Source organism: Hypanus sabinus, chromosome 25 (assembly GCF_030144855.1).
Source record: "Hypanus sabinus isolate sHypSab1 chromosome 25, sHypSab1.hap1, whole genome shotgun sequence".
Classification (NCBI taxonomy): Eukaryota; Metazoa; Chordata; class Chondrichthyes; order Myliobatiformes; family Dasyatidae; genus Hypanus; species Hypanus sabinus.
Window position 1 is genome coordinate 28,316,136 of NC_082730.1, and position 23,410 is coordinate 28,339,545.

At 39.7% G+C, this 23,410-nt stretch overlaps 1 protein-coding gene across 3 annotated transcripts in view; it reads left to right on the forward strand.

The window, feature by feature from the left end:
* The window catches only part of LOC132381132 (semaphorin-3D-like), a 132,612-nt gene that overhangs the window by 83,712 nt on the left and 25,490 nt on the right, over positions 1-23,410 (forward strand). For all 3 annotated transcript variants that reach the window (XM_059950396.1, XM_059950395.1, XM_059950397.1), the window contains 2 exons: positions 11,079-11,207; positions 12,906-13,048. In XM_059950396.1, the coding sequence (XP_059806379.1) occupies positions 11,079-11,207; positions 12,906-13,048 (272 nt within the window). The remainder of the gene's footprint in view (positions 1-11,078; positions 11,208-12,905; positions 13,049-23,410) is intronic.

Below are 23,410 nucleotides of genomic sequence, written 5' to 3' on the forward strand. Positions count from 1 at the left end.
ACTTTTAAATATGCACAGCTAGCATCTATTGCTTACTGTTTGTTATCCTTGATAAGGTGCACTGAGTCATCTTCCTGAACTTCCGCACTTTGTCTTTGATAAATCGGTTTCCACAATGCTGTTAAGCCGGGAATTCTAGGATTTTGACCCTGATGCATCAGAAGAACAGTAATGTATATCTAAAACTGGGTGCATGAGTCATTGAGAGAGGAACTTGTAGACAATGCTGTTCCATTTGCCAACTGCACTTGTTGCTCAAGGTTAGTAATCCTTAAACGATTTTCTATAATGGTCTGCGCAGTCCTCTGACTCCATCTTATGTTTGATGCTTCCATGCAATTTATTCCAGTGTACGGTATGCATTTTAAAAATCCGTATGAGTTTTCATAATCAGAATCAGGTCTAATATCACTGGCATATGTCATGAAATCTGTTAACTTAGCAGCAGCAGTGCATTGCAATATGCATGATAAATATAGGGAAAAAAACAAATGAGTTACATTAAGTATATATATGTATATCAAATACATACTAAAAATTGAAGTGCAAAAACAGATATAATTTAAAAAGTGAGGTAGTGTTCATGGGTTTAATGTCCATTTAGAAAGAGCGGAAAAAGCTGTCCCTGAATCACTGAGTGTGTGCTTTCAGGCTTCTGTACCTCCCTACCTGATGGTAACAATGAGAAGAAGGGGGCATGTCCTGGGTGATGGGGGTCCTTAATAATGCACACGCCTTTCTGAGGCACCGCTCCTTGAAGATGCCTTGGATACACCGTAATGGAGCCAACTAATCTTACAACCTTCGATGGCTTCTTTTGATTCATGCAGTAGCTCCTCCAACCCCAATACCAGATGGCAATGCAGCCTGTCAGAATGCTCTCCATGGTAAATCTCTAGAAGCTTTCAAGTGTATTTGGTGTTGAACCAGATCTTCCCAAACTTCTAAGGAAATATAATCGCTGTCTTGCCTATCTTATAGCTCCACCGATATGTTGGGACCCGGTTACAAAAATTACTGGATGAGGAGGAGGTGCAAAGTTGAAATTGCAGTCATGTCAAACATGATCTTATTAAATGGTGGAACAAACTTGAGGGACTGAGTGGCCTACAACAGCTTTCTAATTCATTTGATGACATACATGTTGAGGATTATATTGTTGAAGGCACAACCATTCCCGTAGGCTCCAAATGAGCACACTTGATCATGTCTGTCCAAGTACTTAATCTGTTTGGCCGTTTATTTTTCAAACATCTGTACAGAGAAAGATGTCCTGCCAAGTAAATGAGAAAATAGTTATGGGGGAAAAAGTGTCTATTGGCATTACACCCCAGCCAAAACATGCATTAAAACACCTTTTAACCTGAATGTCCCAAAGCACAGTCTGCATATTTTTTTCTCTTTCTCTCATCTGAGACAGAAAACAAAAAGGAATTTCTTACCCTTTGCTTTTATGTCCTTAGATCTCCCTAGGGCACTTCACCAGTGCACGATTTTTTAAAGTTTAAATCTCCATTACAACCCGGTAGGAAACTGACAGAATCAGATTGAAATTGGGTTGTTAAATTAGCTATGGCCAGTGTCCAATTCTACTTCAGCCTATTGAGCTGCTATTTTTTTAATGTGATCCCAAGAATTTAGCAAAATTCATCAAAGGTTGCTGGGGTTTCTTGATCTTTCACCAAAATACTTCAGCTCAAGTGTCTGACGGAAGAGTTGTTATTGAAATTGTATAACAGCAGTACTTCAGAAAAGACATTGAAAGAGGACAAGTAAAATCTGATAAATGATCAAGTTAATCCTGTCCAGTAAGTTTCATGCTTTTTATCCCCAGTACAATTTGAAGAAGACTGGTATTTTAAAGATATTCAAAGTACATTTATTATCAAAGTATGTGTGCAGTATAGAACCCTGAGATTCATCTTCCCGCAGTCAGCCACGAAACAAAGAAACCCGTTCAAAGAAAAGCATCGAACTCCCTCAACACACAAAAAGAAATGAAACGCGTAAATGGCAAAAAAGATCAAAAATGAGCAAAAAAACGCAAAATATAAGATTGAAGAGTCCAGGCTTATTTAGTTCAGCTTGGTTCCATTTCACTCAACCTTTGTGTCATTCTTTATCTGCAGTATTGTCCCTCTAGCAATTATAAATCTATCTAGTATTCATCCCTCAATCAACATCACAAAGCAGATACTAGCATGTCTCTCTTACTTATGCAAACTCTTTGCCACTTTTACTCAAAGACACAGAGGATCTCAGAAAAAAATCCAAAATCAGAAACACTTCTGACCCTGGGCATTTGGGATAAGGAGTACCCTACCTGTATAAAGCACTCTTCTCTTTATATTCATGCTTCATTCTCCCTACCAGCCTCCTGCAGATGATAACCCAATCCAGAACAACAGGAGTTGAAAAAATGATTAAAGCAGCCACATTAACCATTTTCCCTCATTTTGTTCTCCCAGTCTATTTTAAGGTGACTCCCCACATCATCATCCAATATTAATGCCAACAGAGCTTTGAGTATATTTGATTATCTACATTTGCTTTGTTTACTTATACGATATGAGTTGCAATACCTATCTACATTGTTAACCTATAAGTACAGTTTTCAGTGTTCATTTCTATGTCGGTTTATCGACCCGCCTTTTATTCTGTAACTGACAAGTATTCATCAACAATTTCTCAGATTTCATTAATCCTTCAACAGAATACTTCAACTCCAGTGTTTGATGGAAGTGTTGTTAAAACTGTATTGCCAGTATATTATAAGGAATGGTTTGGGACAATAAACTCACTATTTAGAGTTAATAAGCCTGACAAACACTTCCCCCTTTGGGACAACACAAAGAGGCAATGCGTTGAAGAATTGGTTGGGTAAATAAGCTCACAAATATTTCCTCTGAGCACTAATGATTTTTGTTCGTGTTGAAATTCCTTTTCATGATTTCAGTTGAAAGGTCAGTTGAGGAAAATGTTCAACAAATGTTGTGCTGCTCCCAAACAACCAGGGGGATTTGGTGGAAAAGTAAAACAGATCATGTTTCAAATCTATAAATCATGTCCACTACTCAGCATAAGATTCAAGATTTGTTAAAGTTATAACCTGCATCAGCACCAAATATAACAGGTTTGCTTTCCCTCTGTAATCCCATCTTTACAAAGTCCAAATAAATCATGAAAAGAAAACCTATGGATTTTAGTTAGAGATAGAGTGCGGAGTAGGCCCTTCTGGTCCTTCAAGCCATGTTGCCCTAGCAACCCTCCCATTCAACCCTAGCCTTATCAAGGGACAATTCACAATGACCATTACCCTACCAACTGGAACAAATTTGGAAGGCAGGAGGAAACTGGAGCATCCAGAGAAAACCCACATGTTCTATGAGGAAGATGTACAGATTATGAACTCCAGTCTCTGAAGCCCTGAGCTGTAATAGCATCGCACAGTATGCTACTGTGGCACCCCTTTTTTCTTTGTTATTCTCGAATATCCTCTTATACAGTTGAGTACCCATTATCCAAAATTCCAAAATCTGGAAGCACCCAAAATCTGAAATTATTTTGAGCGCTGATGTGATGTCACAAATGGAAAATTCTTGAAGACGCTGGAAAGGTTCCCAGCTGATGTGCAGGCCTCTGCGCACTCCACAGACAGTTCTGAGATGTGCCCTCATATATTTAATAAACAGAATTCAGTGAAAAGTAGCAAAATACTGCACAAAGCAAGAAATAAAGATTTCAATCATGTGTCGTCAGTGTCGGAGTGAACATACGCTGATTAGCAGTATACTGACCATGAAACAAGCAGAGATCTATCACAACAAGCTGAAAATTGAAGATAATTGTGAATATACAGCAGGCTGGTTAAAGAGATTTAAGGAAAGGCATGGCATTAAATTTTTAAAGGGTCTGCTGATCATGAAAATCTAGCACCAGAACAAGTCTACAATGCTGATTGTTTTTATAGCTTATAAAACCTTAAAAAAACATAAAATACAAATACAGTGTGCTGTAATGTTTTAATCAAAGCACAGCATCTTAGGTGGAGACTGAAAGCCTGCCATTGGTTGTTGTTGTTCAACAGCTGATTCAGGTATTATCCCGATGCTGGTGTGCTGATTTTGTTACCCAGCACACATTATATATTCATTATATTAATAGTGTGTAATAATTATTGTTGTGAAAAACATGTGTCTGATGAACAAATGTAAGACAAAGACTGCTTACCGGTCGCACATAAGTTCAGCGTTGGAAATGATGGAGATCCCAAGCTATCCAAAATCTGAAAAGCCCAATATCCAAAACATTTCTGACCCCAAGCATTTTGGATAAGGGGTTCTCAACCTGTACTTTATATTCCCGAACCTTAGGCAATGCTATTTAATAAGTTTCCTGTGTGCAGAGGGCCAGTGCTGACTTGCATTTCCATTTCTCTCCATACCTCAATGAATCAGAAGGGAATCAGAAAAACATCACAAGATGTATCTTATAAAATGAACTGTTTACTTTCTCACCACAGTTATACTGGACCCTCTGGGGTTCTGAAGAGTATACACTTGTTTCAAGATGATCAGAGGCAGAGAATAAACAGATGATTCCACAAATTGCCTTCATTGAAAACTGTGCATATATATGAGAAAACATTATAAAATTAATGCAAATGAAATTATGTTAGTCTTCCAGTTAGGAATACCTATAAAAGACCTATTTCTGTAAAAATAATCATTCCTATTCAATGCACTCTAGAGGCTTTGCAAAAAAATGGATTTACTGTAAAATTGTTTATAGGCCCCTTTATGCAGAATTAATTTACATACCATAAAGTAGCTGAGTGGAAAAAGATAACTCATGTCCTCGCATTCAATATTTCTTAAAGTCTTCTGTAAAAAGGAAATTATGGTGTCGAGGTGCTTCAAGCAATTGTCCTGCAGGTACAACAAATAAATTGAAGGCTAATTAAATGCTGGTCTTTTGTGCAAAGGGTGACGGCCCATTAAAGCAGAGTTTTGATGCGTGTTTACAGCGCACTGGTATGACAACATCTTAAACATTGTGTTCAGCTTTGATCTTCATGGTTAAAGAGGGATGTACTTTAAAGTTCACTGGGTTGATTGTTTGGATGAAGGTGTTGGCATATGAAAAGAAGCTGAGTAGCTTCAGCCTCTACTCATTGCAGCTTAGAAGAATGAAGAGTGGTCTTACTGGAACATAACGCTAAAAAGGTGTTCCCAGATTGGGGTTACCTACAAAATTTCAGATGAAGGGGACACCCATTTAAGATGTTGATGAGGAGAAGTTATTTAATTCTCACAGTGTTTTGACTGTTAAGCATTCTCTATTCAAGGAGCTGGTGACAAAGTCATTTACTCTTGGCAAGGAAGACTTTCATTTTAAGAAGGTGCTGGTGAATCTGAGCAACTTTTGACTGGTGGTCAATAGAAAATAGACAATAGGTGCAGAAGTAGACTATTCGGCCCCTCGAGTCTGCACCGCCATTCTGAGATAATGGCTGATCATTCACTATCAATACCCAGTCCCTGCCTTGTCCCCATATCCCTTGATTCCCCTATCCATCAGATATCTATCTAGCTCCTTCTTGAAAGCATCCAGAGAATTGGCCTCCACCGTCTTCTGAGGCAGTGCATTCCACACCTCCAAAACTCTCTGGGAGAAGAAGCTCTTCCTCAACTCTGTTTTAAATAACTGACCTCTTATTCTCAATCCATGCCCTCTGGTACTGGACTCTTCCAACATCTGGAACATATTTCCTGCCTCAATCCTATCAAATCCTTTAATTATCTTAAACGTTTCAATCAGATCCCCTCTCAATCTCCTCAATTCCAGTGTGTACAAGCCCAATCTCTCCAATCTCTCTGCGTAAGACAGCCCTGCCATTCCAGGAATCAACCTAGTGAATCTACACAGCACTTCCTCAATTGCCAGAATGTCCTTCCTTAAACCTGGAGACCAAAACTGTACACAATATTCCAGGTGTGGTCTCACCAGGGCCCTGTACAAATGCAAAAGGACATCCTTGCTCTTGTACTCAATTCCCCTTGTAACAAAGGCCAACATTCCATTTGCCCTCTTCACTGCCTGTTGCACTTGCTCATTCACCTTCAGTGACTGGTGAACTAGGACTCCTAGGTCTCTTTGAATTTCCCCCTTACCTAACTCTACACCATTCAGACAATACTCTGCCCTCTTGTTCCTGCTTCCAAAGTGGATAACTTCACATTTATTCACATTGAATGACATCTGCCAAGTATCTGCCCACTCACCCAGCCTATCCAAGTCTCCCTGTATTCTCCTAACGTCCTCTTCGCATGTCACACTGCCACCCAGTTTAGTATCGTCAGCAAACTTGCTGATATAGTTTTCAATGCCCTCATCTAAATCGTTGACATAAATCGTAAAGAGCTGTGGTCCCAATACAGAGCCCTGTGGTACCCCACTAGTCACCTCCAGCCAGTCCGAGAAACACCCATTCACTGCTACCCTTTGCTTTCTATCTGCCAACCAGTTTTCTATCCATGTTGAAACCCTGCCCCCAATGCCATGAGCTCTGATTTTACTCACCAATCTCCTATGTGGCACCTTATCGAATGCCTTCTGAAAATCTAGGTACACAACATCCACTGGCTTACCCTCGTCTAGCATCCTTGTTTCACCCTCAAAAAACTCCAACAGATTAGTCAAGCATGATTTGCCCTTGGTAAATCCATGCTGGCTCGGCCTAATCCTATTTCTGCCATCAAGATGTGCCACCATTTCGTCCTTAATAATGGACTCAAGCATCTTCCCCACGACTGACGTTAGGCTAACAGGGCGATAGTTCTCCGTTTTCTCCTTCCCTCCCTTCTTGAAAAGTCGGATAACATTAGCCACTCTCTAATCTTCAGGAACTGATCCTGAATCTAAGGAACATTGGAAAATGATTACCAATGCATCCGCAATTTCCTGAGCCACCTCTTTTAGAACCCTCGGATGCACACCATCTGGACCCGGGGATTTATTAGCCTTCAGTCCTACCAGTCTACTCATCACAGTTTCTTGCCTAATGTCAATCTGTCTCAATTCCTCTGATATCTTATGACTCTGGCCCATCCATACATCTGGGTGATTGCTTGTGTCCTCCCTGGTGAAGACAGATCTAAAGTACGCATTAAATTCTGTTGCCATTTCCCTGTTTCCCATAACAATTTCTCCCAATTCATTCTTCAAGGGGCCAACATTGTTCTTAACTATCTTCTTTCTCTTCACAGAGCTAAAAAAGCTTTTGCTATCCCCTTTTATATTCCTGGCTAGATTGAGCTCATACCTGATTTTTTCTCTCCATATTGCTTTTTTAGTTAAGATCTGCTGTTCCTTAAAACTTTCCCAATCATCTTAGCCCTGTCATACTTCTTTTTCTTTAATGCTATACAATCTCTGACTTCCTTTGTCAACCACTGTGGCCCCTTTCCCCTCTTTGAATCCTTCCTTCTCATTGGAATGAACTGCTTTTGCATCTTTTGTATTATCCCCAAGAATATCTGCCACTGCTGATCCACTGTCTTTCCTGCCAGGGCATCCGCCCATTTAACTTTGGCCAGCTCTTCCCTCGTGGCTCCACAGTCTCCTTTATTTAATTGCAACACTGACACCTCTGATCTGCCCTTATCCCTCTCAATTTGTAGATAAAAATTTATCATGTTATGATCACTACTTCCTAATGGCTCCTTTACTTCAAGATCACTTATCAATTCCTGTTCATTACACATCACCAAGTCCAAAATAGCCTCGTTCCTGGTTGGCTCAAGCACAAGCTGTTCCAAAAATACATCCCTTAGACACTCCACAAACTCTCTATCCTGGGGTCCAGCACCTACCTGATTCTCCCAATTCACCTGCATGTTGAAATCTCCCATAACGACTGCATTACCTTTAGCACATGCCAATGTTAACTCCCTAATCAACTTGTACCCAATATCCACACTACTGTTTGGGGGCCTGTACACAACACCCATTAGGGTCTTTTTACCCTTACTGTTTCTCAGCTCAATCCACACAAACTCTACTTCCCCTGTTCCCAAGTCACCTCTTGCTAAGGACTGAATCTCATTCCTCACCAACAGGGCCACCCCACCCCCCTTCCCATATTTCTGTCTCTACGATAGCACGTATACCCTGGTACACTCAATTCCCAGTCCTGATCCCCTTGCAGCCATGTCTCCGTTATCCCAACAATATTGCAGTTCCCCATTTTCATCTGAGCTTCAAGCTCATCTGTCTTATTTCTGACACTACGCGCATTCAAGTATAGAATTCTTAGCCCATTCCTCCTCTCTTTGCTTAAAACACTGTCTACTGTACCTAACCCAGCTCCTTGAACTTCCATCGGGCTAATTGCACCCTGAATTTTGATGACCTTCTCAAGATCACCCAAACCTTCTACACATTTAACCCCATGCTCCTTCTGACCAACCCTCTGGATCTGGATCACTGCCCCCTGCACATATAGTTTAAACCCCCCTGAGCAGCACTGGCAAACACTCCCGCAAGAATGTTAGTACCCCTCCGGTTCAGATGTAGACCATCCCTTCAAAACAGATCCCAATGTTCCTGGAACAAAGACCAATTATCCAAAAACCTGAACCCTTCCTTCCTGCACCATGCTCTCAGCCTCGTATTAATGTGCATAATCATTCTATTCTTCGCCTCACTCGCACGTGGCACAGGTAGCAATCCCGAGATTGTCACCCTGGAGGTCCTGCCTTTCATCTTCACTCCTAACTCCCTGAACTCTCTAAGCGGGACCCCCTCCCTCACCTTACCTGCATCGTTGGTCCCTACATGGACCACTACATCTGGGTTCATGCCCTCATTCTCAAGAATAGCCTGCACCTGATCTGAGATGTCCCGAACCCTGGCACCAGGGAGGCAACATACCATCCGACACTCCCGATCTGCCCCACAAAAGCTCCTATCTGCCCCCCTGACTATAGAATCCCCTAAAACTATTGCTCTCTTCTCTTCCCTCCTCCCCTTTCTAGTTGAGGGTTCAACCTCTGTGCCAGAGGCAGGACCACTACAACTCATTCCTGGTAGGTCATCCCCATCAACAATATCCAGTACGGTATACTTATTGTTAATGGGAATGGCCGCAGGGGTGCTCTGCTCTCTCTCCCTGCTCCCCCAGCCTCTCTGGACCGTCACCCATCTGCCTACTTCTTGGTTTTTTGGTGTAACTACCTCCTGATAACTCCTATCTATCTCTGCCTCTGCCTCCCGAATGATCCGTAGTTCATCCAGCTCCAGCTCCAACTCCCTAACTCGGGCTGATAGGAGCTGCAGCTGGATGCACCTTTTGCAGGTGTGGTCATCAGGGACAACTGTGTTGACCCTGACTTCCCACATACTGCATACGGAGCACACCACTGCTCTGACTGTCTCCCCCATACCTGAACTGGATTAATAGAATAAGTCTAAAAAGCACCTAGCGACCTTACCTTCTTCCCCTCAGCGAGCAATCACACAGGCTTACCGAAGTCCCCTTACGCCGAAGCCCACTTAGCCAAAGCCCAGGACTCTGCTCCCACAGACTCCGCTGCCCGCGCTGAAAAGAAGTCCTGCCTTTTAAAGTGCGCGCTCGACGCTGACGTCACTCGCGCCTGTGCAGTTCCCCCTCCTCCACAGGTATTGACCAGGTAGGCTTAAATCCTACCTACACGGTCGAATTCTCTGAGCTCCCAGCTGAATCACAAGCTGTAACTTCCTCCCGATTCAAATGACCACTCTGAAAAGAAGTCCTGCCTTTTAATGTGAAAAGAAGTCCTGCCTTTTAAGTGAAACAAACAAAACAACTAAATACTTTGTTAATCACTCTTTTTCTGGTAAATGATTATTGCCAACAATAGCTTGTAACTTCTCTTTGGACGTGGAGGCAATTTAATATAGTAGAACCAAGGGGAGGCAGCGGGTCTGTCGCTGAGAGTGAGGAAGACCCGGCATTTGATCGATTTATGCCGAATTGGAATGGTTGGGTAAAGGCTGAATCGAGGCGGTGAGGTCCAGGCCCCAGAGTGTACAGAAGTAACTGAACCTGATGTTTGGATGGCAATTTAAGCACCAGGCCAGATTGAAAAGGTCTGGGTGTCAGGGCCTGAGTCAAGGAATGGACCGGTTCAACTCACTATTCTGCTCTGCACTGAACTCAGCCTCTCACGGACAGACTCTCGTTGGGAACTTCAGATCAGAACACTATTCCCTTGCATTTTTTGTTTGCACGATTTGTTTTTTCTCTCTGCATATTGGGTGTTTGATGGTCTTTTTAATGGATTCTTATTGGTTTCTTTGTTTTGTGGCTGCCCGTTAGGAGACGAATGTCAAGGTTATATAATATATATACTTTGTTAATAAATGTACTTGGAACTTTGCACAAGTATCTGAACCACAGTGGATATGGGGAGTGTGTGGGAAAGTGGTGCTGAGTCCAAAATTGGATTAGCCAGAATCTTCTTGAGTGGCTGAACATTGAGTGAAGCTAATTGGCATACACCTGCTCCTCTTTATTAGATTATTAAGTTCCCATTGGTGGATTTAATGACTATGCTGTTTTGTAATCACTAACAAGGAGCTCCAGTGAACTCTGATGGATACAGAACATACATTTACTCTGATTTTTGTGGAGATTACATTGATAAACAGTGAGAAAGATAAAATGAGCTGATAGATTCTTATGATTTTTTTAAATATTGAAGCTGAGTCATAGAGCATTGCAGCAGAGAAACAGGCCATTCAGCCTATCTAGTCCATGCCTGTCTGGTCTAGTTCCTAGTCCCATCTACCTGCACCCTTCAGCCTATCTAGTCCATGCCTGTCTGGTCTAGTTCCTAGTCCCATCTACCTGCACCCAGATCATAGCCCTCCATACCTCTGTCATCCATATACCTTTTCAAACTTCTCTTAAATGTTACAATTGAATTCACATCTACCACTTCTGGCTTCTAAGTAAAGAAGATCCCTCTCAGGTTCCTCTTAAATATTTCATAGCAGAGAAACTGAACCACACCATTTCATTTTAAAATTTCCAGATGGCTATCTCTTCACTGGGACATCATCCGACTTCCTTGGGAGAGACACAGCTCTGTTTCGTTCCCCTATACATCATCTGGGAAATCAGCATATCCGCACTGAACACAATAACTTGCTTTGGTTAAGTGGTAAGTGAAACTGAGCTTTGTTGCAAATGAATAACATCAGCATGATAGACTTTAAAATTTTAATATTTTAACAATTACAAAGACTGCAGAATCAGTTTTTACATTGTGGGCTTAACAAACTTGCATACAATAGTCTTGTCTGTACCATGCCCTGAAGCAGTAACGAAACTGGCAATTTATTGCCGTAGGAAATTCTGCAGGTGCTGAAATTTTAGAGCAACACACACAAAATGCTGGAGAGAGTGAGCAAGTCAGGCAGCACCTGTGATGGGGAATAAACAGTCAATGTTTAGGGCTGAACTTCTTCCCCCTTCCTTTCCATGAAAGACTTTGGCCCAGAACATTGACTGTTTATTTCCCTCCACAGATGCTGCCTGACTTGCTTGCTGAATTCTTCCAGCACGTTGAGTATGCTGGCAATCTATTCCCCTCTCAGATAAAGTGGTGTAGAACTTCACTGATTTTGCACACCTACAGTAATCGGTCTATGTTTTTCTCCTAAACAATCCTTGCGGCACAAGATTTGCTTCCACTCTGGTTTTTTGGATTCTGAGGTGAAAATTGGGAGTCAACAAGATGACCTACAAACTTTACAACAGATGGGGCAGGAGATACATGATGGGGCAGGCAGGTGGGGGTTTGTGAGGGGGTGGACTGCTTCTGACCATTATGCAGGCCTTCTGTGTGATCATGACGTATGCACTTCAACATTTCGATACCATTGCAATTCCTCCTTCTCCATTTTGGCTTACTTAAATGTAAGGTTTAGGTTTAGTGATTATCCTAAGAAAATAAACACAAAAGGTAATTTGCACCCAAGCGTCCCTTAATTTCTTCCCTTCTTTTCCCTTTCTGTCTTTCCTTCTCCTTACCTTCTCTTTCGGTCATACTTATTTGCTTTTTCTTTCCTTCCTTGTCTCTCCCTTATTTCATGTCTTTCCCTTTTTTATATCTCACATTCTTGACACTTTTCTCTCATCTCCCAAGAGGTTTTGGCAAGGGATCGTATTATTAGCCTCTATGCAGCATAAATCATTTTGCTTCCCTCTAATTACAGAATTCGAGCTCAGCATGTGTGGTGAAAATTGGGTGGGAAAATGGAGGGAAGGATCATGTGGCTCAGCTCTGAGTAGGAGCAGAGCCTCGGCCAGGAGCTGGCAATTTTAGACAGGAAATGGGTATCAGGATGAACTGGAATCTGTGAAATACTGGGGCATTGACCTGGAGAGGCCGTAATCAATAACCATGGCCCAGGGAAGGAAGCTGGACTGGATTCCATGGCTGGGTGAGAGCTAACTATAAAGATCAGTGATCAGTGCTGAAAAGAGGCAAGTCTGATAAGGTTATTGATTAATGACGAAAATACGTATCATGATGTGTCAGGCACTGCCTGCTTGGAAAGAATGAAAGGAGTCAGATAGAGACTGGTTCATGTTCTACCATGTGGGAGATACAACTGGGTTGGACTTAAGTGAAAAGAATTTTAATGGATCAGGAGTATAAGAGTCTGCCTTCTTAGACTTTGTGTTCAATTATATGTTAATAATCCCATCATCGCTTTTCTGATTACTGAAAGCTGGTAGAAGCTTGCAGTTATTTTTGGCAATCTTGTCCTGACATTTTGCATTAAAGTTTTTAAATTAACTTGTAGCAGAACTAATTTGAGTCATAGTATTTGCCATATATCCTTCTCTTCAGATGCCAAGTTCATTGGGATGTACCCAATTTCTGATACTTCCAATGACGACGATGATAAAGTATACATATTTTTAAGAGAGACGGCCGTGGACGCATCAGGCTTCGAAAGAGCCATTTACTCCAGAGTGGCCAGAGTTTGTAAGGTTGGTTTCTGTCAATATTTCTTAGTGATCTTAATTGTTGAGGGATGGTATTATTATTAATATTATTGTGTATTGTTGAAGGCTTTGCAAGATTAGTTATTGTATACCATAACCTGATCTGGAAGAAAACTTTTTATTTATGAACAGTAAATCAACCTTTAACCTAGAGGAATACCTCCATTTCACACTCCACCCATTCTATACCCTCTATGTGTCAGCGCCTAGGGTATGAGTTTATTAGTGCAACGATCCCACTAGTTTTGCAAAGAATTTTACAATGATTGGACTTCCATTCACCTGTCTAAGCTGGGCAGGTTAAGATGTTGACACATTACAAACTACTTCCCCTGAGTATGATATCGTAACGATATGTGAGGATTAGATAAATCCACCACAGGGGAGAGAAAAAAGCAAAATTGATCATTGTTATGTTTTGAAACTTCAAAACATTGAACTAATTCAAAAGGAGTCCCAAATGTGAGTCTAACTTTGGGTTTATTTGTAGCAAGGCATGCATATGACATAAAACTTCACGTATGTTTATATATAACCTTTAATGGATTATTTTAACAAACTAGAATGCTTAGTCAAACAATATATATATAAGGTTTCTCAAATATTAGTGAAGTATTAAATACACAGCAATCATGGCTCACTGTAGCATCAAATCATGCTCTCATAATGAATTTTAGTTGAATATAAATAATATAACTCTCCTCCCAAAAGATGCAAAAGTGGGAGAAGGGAACTTTGGTGAAAGTTTCTACATGCTGCAAAGCATAGTCCTGGCTTTAATTATTTCTGTACAGCCATCTGCTCATACTTGCACCAGATATTTCTCTGTTCTTCATTATTTTCTCGGACTGGATCACATTAATAGACACTGGAGAAGAAATAATGAGAGAGGGCGAGAGTAGAGTTGAAAGAAAACATAAAAGAATAAGTGTAAACAAGAGAAAAATAAATTGAGTTGGGAATAAAGCAACTGGGGAAAGGAATATAGAGTAAAATTTAAATAATACTTCATTAGAAAGATTCTAAAACATATCAAAGACAGTGACTTAATTTGAGATTCATAAACTCAGGAGATTTGCAAATGCTTGAAATATTTGGCAATGCACAAAATACTGAAGGAACTCAGTAAGTCAGGCAGCACCTATGGAGGGGAGTAAACTGCTGGCATTTCAGGCTGAGATTTTTCATCAGTCCCGTTTGTCACATATGCACGGAGCAGAGGATCAAACATTTTTAGTGAGTCAGGTTGGCCACTGTACTTGCCGGGGAATTTGCAGTGTGGGAGCTACGAACCGGGCCTGCTGAGACGAAAGTACTTGAAAGCCTGCACTGAAAGGGGGCGCCTTCTGTGAGTAGAAGGCCAAATCGATTCACCGGGCAAAAAAATTGGCCGCATGTACACTTGCCATATTCTCACAATCGATCCGAAATCTGGAGGAGATTAAAAGCAACAGTAAAATGAAGCAGAAAACAAGAAACAGCAAGGAAATGAGAGCAAAATGTAAAAATAGAATATTCTGCCAATCTCTGCATGTGAAACCAATAGGAAGCGATTTAATCCAGAACATTCAGTTCTAAAGTTGCCTTGTCTGCTAGTCCAATGCTAACAGAGAATCCCTGACGCATCAAGAAAAGCAATAAACTTGAGTATTGGAGGGACAGTTGATTTATACCCATTTTCACATACATCACTTCACCAAATGGAATTGTTTTCTGAGGCTGCGTTCAATGTTTAAACTTGACCATGGCAATTTTAGCTCACTTGAGCTTAACAGCAATGGCTCAACTGGGAAAAGTCCTAGTTTGTCATTAGTTCACGAGTGTGCTAGAGAAACAGGAGAAATGTTTTCATTCAGGTCATGCTCTCTTCTTGCTGTCGCCATCAGGAAGGAGGCAAACGAGCCTTGGGTCCCACTCACTTGGTTCAGGAACAGTTATTACCCCTCACCCAGCAGTTTTTCATTGATTTCTATTATGTTTCTTTGTAATTACTGTGAATGCCCACAAGAAAATGAATCTCAGGGAGACATATGGAGACATATACAGTATGTACTTTGATAATAAAACTTACTTTGCACTTTAAACTTCATCTGTACAGCATTAAACTTGAAAACTAATTTACTTTCCTTTGGCACGATGACATGTTAGTCCACTCCCTTAAAGACTGAGTGACAGGGTCCTAAAACCTTCTTCCCTACAGCTATCCTTTGGCAGGTCATAAAGTTGGTTTATGGCAGTCATTAGTCAACAAGGACCCTTATAATTGTTTTGGCTTGCTGCCTAAACGTCTGAAAGATGGTCTAATGTTACATAGGATCAGCAATCTTTCTGAAGTCCTCAAGGTAAAGAAATTTGGTCTGACATTTATCTTCATTGACTTTTTTCTACACCACTAAATAAACTTCGGCCCTATCTAATACTGAACCTGGGCATCAATAGATACAAGAATATCAACATAAATTTTGCATTTGAATACAAAGTCAAAACAGCCTGCAAAATAGTATGACGCATTGTTTCTTAAAACATAATGTTGAAACTTGGTATTTTTCAAAGCTGGGTCATACTGAAGATATGAAAATGGATTTCTAACAAAGAAGGAACTCACTAAGTCAGTCAGCATCTATGGAAATACATAAACAGTTGATATTTTGGGCTGAATCCTTCTCAGCTTGAAGTATCAACCACTTATTCCCCTCTTAGATGCTGCCTGACTTGTTGTGTTCCTCCAGCATTTCGTGTGTGCTGCTCAAGATTTCCAGAATCTGCAGATTTTTTTTTGTGTTTATGACTTTCTAACAAGTGCACTAAGAATTCTGGATGAACAGATTGCACAAGGAGCTGACGGGGAAAAGTTGGAAGAAGGGCCTTTACACCTCTTCACCTCTGATGAGAACAGGAGAGAAACACATTTAGTTCTCACTGCGTTCTCCTGTTGACCCTGCACACAGACAAAGGTAATTCAGAAAGGCACCAGTGGACAGTAAATTGGCTAAACCTTCAGGAATATAGTCAGCAGCTTTTCCTAGCTGTTCACTTGACAGAAAACCAGTTTATATGTTGAAACAAGGTGACTACCAACCCAGCATAGTAATATTCCAGAGCAGCTCAGGGCAATTTCTTGGACAAGGTGTCTTTTAAAATGCATGGTTCCTAACCAGGTGAAATAGTACTTCAGGTAGAACAGCTCAGGTTTATATAGAACACACACACACACACACACACACTTTGTGAAACAATCCTGTCCAGACAGCATCCTGAACACCTTAAATTTGAGATTGTCTCTCTAAAATAAGAATTCCCCTCCACATTTTAGCAGCGTTAATTGAAGTTCCTTTTGATCTTTTTTTTAATTGACTTCTGTCCGATCAAACTAACCAGTTTGACAGTCTAGTAATAAACATTCAACCTTTGCGATAATTATTCTCTGATAATTATGCTTAATTTCTTCAAAGTTCCATTATTACCATTTTCAGAGTAATGAAAATAAATTCACAGTTTAAGAATAACATTGGAATCCAAAGCCATTCTAAATGTTAAACACTCAAGCTTATCCTCCCTTTGTTGCCTCTTTCCTTAGAAGTCCACTGCCCTTTAAAAACTGCTATAACTATGGCTGTTCCATGACTGATATATTTTTTCAGTAGTATGTCATGGACAAACAGATAGCAATATGGACAGATTTATGGACTGAACTTGGAACTGCACCAGAGGCTAGTAAAGGGTCACTGCTGTACCATGTAAGTTATTTGTGATGCCTTAAAGTGTTTCCACATGTCAGCAGAACCTTGCAGAATCCTGATGAGAAAAGTCAGAATCCTACCATAGTTCAAATACCAAACTGCATAAAACAATGACTTTCTTGGAAAATAGTTGTGGACTGCAAAGCATAATAAAACCCAGTCTCAGTTTTTCTACTACCTAAACAATTCCGCCTGTCCTGGATAATTGTGGAAGAACTTCTCCAATCATTGACATTTGTGGATTAAAGAGACAATGAGAGTATATACAGTAGGAAGTTAATTTTGACTCATGACCTCCTTTTTTTGATCAGGTTTAAAGCATACAATATTAAGTTGGTTTAGTTCAAAGTTCAAAGTAGATTTACTATCAAAGTACATATATGTCATCTTATCCAACCCTGAGATCCATTTTCTTCTGGGCATACTCAGTAAATCCAAGAAACACAATGAACAACTGCACCCAACAAAGCGGACAAACAACTGAAGTGCAAAAGCCAACAAACTGTGCAAATACAAAAATAGAATAAAATAAATAAATAAATAATAATAATAATAATAATAATAATAATAATAATAATAATAATTAAGCAAGCAATAAGTATTGAAAACGTGAGATGAAAAGTCCTTGGAAGTGAGTCAGCTACTGTGACAATGATTAAGCAAATAAATTGCCATCATGATTTATTACTGATTTTAACTCTTTAAAAATTTTCCACAAGAAATATTCCTGAAATTTTAGGAACGAACTTGTAAGATTAGGTTTCAAATTTTACTTTAAGGATGTTCAAATATCTAATTTGGCATCAACCATGACACACAGTAATGTGATTATGCCTAAATAATCTGCTTTATTAACTGGTCCAGGTGAAGGTTCTCAACCTGAAATGTCAACTTTCCTTTTCCATATCTCCACAGATAACTACCTCAGCTGTTCAGTTCCTCCAGTATCTTGCTTTCTGCTTCAGATTACAGCACCTGCAGTCTTTTGTGTTTCCTCGCTGCTCATTTTTAAATATTATTTTGAAAATACCAGGGATCACTCTCCCACTTTTTGGTAAAGTAGATGCATTGGAGCTTTAATATCCACCTGTGTGAACTATCAGGGAGGACACAAGAGAAAGCAAATGCTGGAACCTGAGGCAGGTTGAGCATCGCCTGTGATGTAGCTCTGATGAAGGGCTTTGATCTGAAACGTCAACAAGTCCTTTCCTCCACAGATGCTGCTCGACCCACTGTGTACCTCTAGCAGGTCATTGCTCCTGAGTAATCAAGTTCTTAATTTAATATTTCATTTGAAATTCAGCTGTCTAGATGTTCATCCTCAGTTGGCTGGCCCAAATGTGCTATGTTGCCTCAAGTCTTCGTATTCCATTTCTAAGGTTCATTATGTTGAAGTCAATGGAGTGAATTTTAGAGGTAGAATTCAATAATGTGAGACAATTACATGACATGAATTGTCAACGTATTTTGTGTCGAGTACCTCTGACATTATGATAATCTTATGGGAGTGTGAACCTAGATTTTTATGTGTACAAGTTTTGGAGAGAAACTTAAAGTCAGAATTGTAGACCCACATTTGAACAGGGTCTAAAGGATTTAATTCCCTCCACTTTCTGGAAAAACCAAGCTGTTGTCAATACAAATAATTTTCTTTTTATTTGCTTCAAACTTATTCCCATAACTTTCTTCTGCTGTATGATTTGATGGTTTGGAAAGAGGACCTGGAGCCAGAAAGTCATAAAATAAATAGAAATATTCAGTGGTCTATGCTGCATTCCAACTATCCAGTCCCTTGTGTGAGGAGCGTTATAAGTTACTGTATCTCTGTCTTTTCATGCTCAGAAGTATAGATCTTGCATAGTTCCGAAGCAATGTTAATATAGATGTTAATATAACAAATGCTGATTTTGGGAAATTGACCAACATACTTTATACAATTATATCAGGATCAACCATTGGCATTTACCATTTACATTAGGAGCAACAGTAACATTATGGCTTCAGTCAGCTACAAGCTGATGAATATCTAGATCACAGTGTCACTAAATACCAAAAGATATCTGAGTCAATTACCACATTTGAAACTTCTTAGTTATGATGTGACCTAGTAACTTGTGTGGATGCCATTATTTTCTCAACTTAGCGGCTGAGGTATGACAATCCTTCATAAGATTATTCTGCATTGAGTATGAATACATATTTCTAGGTAGCTCTGAAAGAATGAGATCTCTTGCCCAGGTTATGACATCATCTGAAATCCTTCATTTGATGATTGCCTCAGCTTGCAAAAATCTGTTCTAATGACATGAATCTCTCAAATATACCACACCCAGCCATTGTACTTGAGATTCTGCAGGACGATTATGGATGCACATATAACCTCATTCAGAGCCTGATAGAACTAACCTCCTCCTGTCACTGCAAAATCTCTTCTCTGATCCAAGATTAAGGTTCTTTCCAGTTCTTTTTCTGAGTAATATAGTTGGTCTCCTGCCTGAATGAAAAAGGGAAGTTGGTAAAAACAAAAGCTGATATAATTTATAAACTATTATCTAGGGAGCTGTAAAGTTCTTGTAAACCAAGAAATGATTTTACACTTGTATCTTAATTCCCATTTGCACTCAGCTGACCGATGAAACGTGACACAAACTATATATACTAGGAAACAGGAGAGCAACTGATTTCAATGCCAACTTTCACTGTTCCATTTTACAAAGCCAGGAACAACATTGGAACTGCAAAAAGAAACAAATAATAGGTGTTAAAATATGGATGGCTTGGATTTGGTCTTACCTCCTGCATAGTATCTAAAAGTAGTCAAAAGGATAAAGCTGATCATTGATTGAAGTGGTTTCATTTATTCCACCTTAAGATGGCGCTGGCATACACTGGCAACTCTCTGTGGGCTGCAGAAAATTGTCCTGTTTGACTTCTTTTGCTCTCTAGCTTCTCACCTCAAGTTCCTACCATAAAAATAAATTCTTCAATCATAATCATAATACATTTATGGTGCATTGTGGGGCAATTTCGCCCAAGGTGTTCATGCAGGGTCTCTGTAGAATAATCCATGCAGTTCCAATTCCCTGCTCTTTACATAAAACCCTATAAAGTGTCTGTTCAACTCCCTTCAGCAGACTTAGTTGAGTTTGTTTTCACAATCCTTATATATAGTGAGTTCCAGATGATGACATTTGCTGTCAATTTTTCACTCAAAAACTCTTACTTTGTTTATCCTTAAAAGATAGAGCATTTATGTTCAGAGTTCTCCAGCAATTCTAACGCCAAAAGGATTTATTGAAGATAATTTACAAGACTCCCTACTAAACTGCCCATGTGATCTGACATAAGCAAAAAAGCCCTGCATATCTTAAAGATTTCTCGCAAATTGGACCAATGATTGAGCCAGCAAGTTTATAGAGAGGATAAAAATTGGGATGAGGAATGTTGGCTGTATTATTGTGCCCTGAAATTTTGGGACAAGCAGCTCTGGGAACAATTTATTCTGTTGGTGCCATCAAAGAATGATGGTTATATCACAGTAGACCCCTCAGCATTTTTTATCATTTATAACATGTCCAGAGTTCAAGCCAATTACCTACTTTTTCTCAATATCTCTTAATTCTTGGAAAAACAAATTTTTTATTCTTTCACCCAAGTTGATAATAAATATTCTGAAAAATTTCCAGAATAGATTGCTGGAGAATATTATTCTTCATAAATTCTCAAAAGGAGAACATTATCTTTCAACGTACTGCCACAAGGTTACATTTAATACTGTGCACTATGAATACTAATGTTTTCCTGGCAATATTTCAGTAAATGACTTTTAGATGGTCACGGAGATGACATTCATAAATACTTTTATACGTGTCATGAGGTGGTGGGAGTTGGGAGTGGAAGAAACAACTGATAGTATTGTTCTGTTAGGAGCTGCCATAAACCCAATATTTCATGCAGCACTTTTCTGTGTCATGATAAGTAGGTACATAGGCATGACCTACACATCCCCACACAATGATAATTACCCCTTACCAAGTCATTTTTTCAACATTTTCAGTCACTCTATCCCAATTCTCTCTGATAATAGATTCCAGTAACTTTCCAAAAATAATCTTAAACTGATGGCTTTGCAATTTCTTCCCTCCTTTCCCCTACTCAATAAGACTTTACAATCCAGAAACACAATCTTGAGTCTGTAAAATCATATCTAATGTCTTTGAATTTTTTCAATTATTTTAGAAATCCATCATCTGCTGCAGGTATATCTAACTTAAGCCTTATTACTTTCTTCTTTGCTTGCACAAAGCTTTCCATATGAAATCCTCTTGAGTTCTTCCTCTGGAGAGCCTATCATTTGTGGAACATTTGACAAGAGGAAGGAGGCGTAAATTTGGAAATGTTGGTTTCTTGTCATCATTGGAGTTAACACGGAAAGTAACATAAGAGAAGTTCCTTTGCTTCCAAACAAACATTTTATGGCCTTCACTGCTGCTATTCATTCCTTCTTCATCCTTGGATTCTAGCTTATTGCTTCCACATCAGCATAATGTTAAATTGCCCTTTCATTCAAATATTCTGGCACTTGAGTTCTGAGGTGCTTGGTTTCATTGGCTAAATTTCTGTTTGGTCATAAATAAAGTATACTTCAAGGTACTGAGAAAATTTTAAATCTGACATGTCTTTTACAGACTCCTGTATCTTAGTTTCTTACACTATAAGATCAGATGTGTATAACATGGGATGTTTGTAAATACCGGGGAAATGTTTATATTTTCATTAATGCCTATCATACCATTGGAGCAGATCTATTATACCATTTGTCCAGAATTATTTGCAGGAACATGACAGTTTTATCTGCAAATTTACGTCCATATGAAGCTTCTTGACCTGAAATGTACAGTGCCCAATTTCCTCCATAGATGCTGCCTGACTCATTGAGTTCTTCCAGCATCTGCAGTCTCTTGTGTCTCCAGTGTGTGTATGTGGAGTTGCCTGTGATTTCACCTTTAGCATTTTTTTGTTGACTTTGCTCTTTAGCTAATGCCAAATTAGTTGAAGAAAGTGCACCTCTGGTAATGATTCCTGCCTTTGAAAAGGGCCAGCAAATAGTTCGGCAGATTATCATTCTGCCTAAAGGGCATCTTTTCATCAGAATGCTTTTCCAGCAGAATGTATGGTATATTTTCCATTTGGAATAGATTTGACGCTGACCTTTTTAATGGAGGAAGATCTCAGCAGTGAGAAAGGTCTTGAAGATTATTATGCTTTACTCCACAGCAGCAGAGGCTTGAATTTAATTGCATAAATGAAACATTCTGGATACTTTAACATCAGTTTGATGGGAATCAAACCCGTTGAAATAAATGAAAGGTGTTGTCAAGATTTATAATGTAAATCACAAATGAAGTAGCTTGTTCAAATTGCCTCAGGACACAAAGCAATTTAATTCTTCCCGTTTGGGGTCCATTTTCCCAACAGTAGAAGGAAAAACTGCTATGCATTCTCCCCAATCCACTTACTGGGCACTAACAGGATAACTTACAGTCATAAGCTAATTTGAATCCATTGATTCATCTTAATGTATCTCAGATCATCATAGGAAAGAAAATCGATTTCTGTCATGAAGTAGGACGCAGTTATTTCAAAGAAAAAGATTCACCTTCTATTTGGATTCATTTTCTTTTGTAAGATACATATCCTTCTCTTCAAAGGTTCGATGGTTCATTTATGATCAAATTATTTATCCGTATGCATTTCTGAGGTTTGTCCTCCAGATAGCCACAAAAAAAACTAACATGAAAGTCTTGTTGTCTTATTTAGCAGTGTAATTAATTTACTAGCATCAAATAAGTGCTTCAACATTTGGTTTAGAAAGTGGAATGTGATGAAGTGCATTCACCCTCCCCAAATTAACACCCCCCCCACCCAAAAGCCCATTTTGGCTCTAATCATATTGGCAATTGTAAACAGGACTTCTACGCCTGCTTCAAGCCTTCATTATGAAAGTCGCTAGTGACAGACTACAGTATGTGCCACATATGCCTGTAAATATCCTTAGGCATTTGACAGCAAAACTAACAGACCCCAGCAAGGCCATCAGAGAGTCCCTCTTGAAGAAAAGTCATCCTATTTTTTTTCAGCTCTGCCTGGTTGTGGAACTGAGAGCAGATCTCTGCAAGGATTATTCCCCCCCCCCTCCCAACAACCACATCCCAAAACAAAATACCATCCCATTAGTTCCTCTCTGAGCTTGCGTACAACTTCAGCTGTTGACCAGACAATAAAATTCTGCAAGGCCCGTGACTGAACGCTCATCACTGCAGTTCACTAACAGTAAATGAACAAACCCAGCATACTGATTACCTATGGATGTAAGAGATGCTGGAAACACTCACAAAATGCTGGAGATATTCAGCATATAGGCAGCATTTATGGAGAGGAATAAACGGCCAATGTTTCAGGCCAAGGCCCAGTTCTAATGAAGGGCCTCAGCCTGAAATGTTAACTGTCTATTCCTCTCCATAGATTCTACCTGACTTGCAGAGTTCCTCCAGCATTATGCATGTGTTACTCTGGATTGCCCATGGAACTGCCTTTTTTGGCCTCA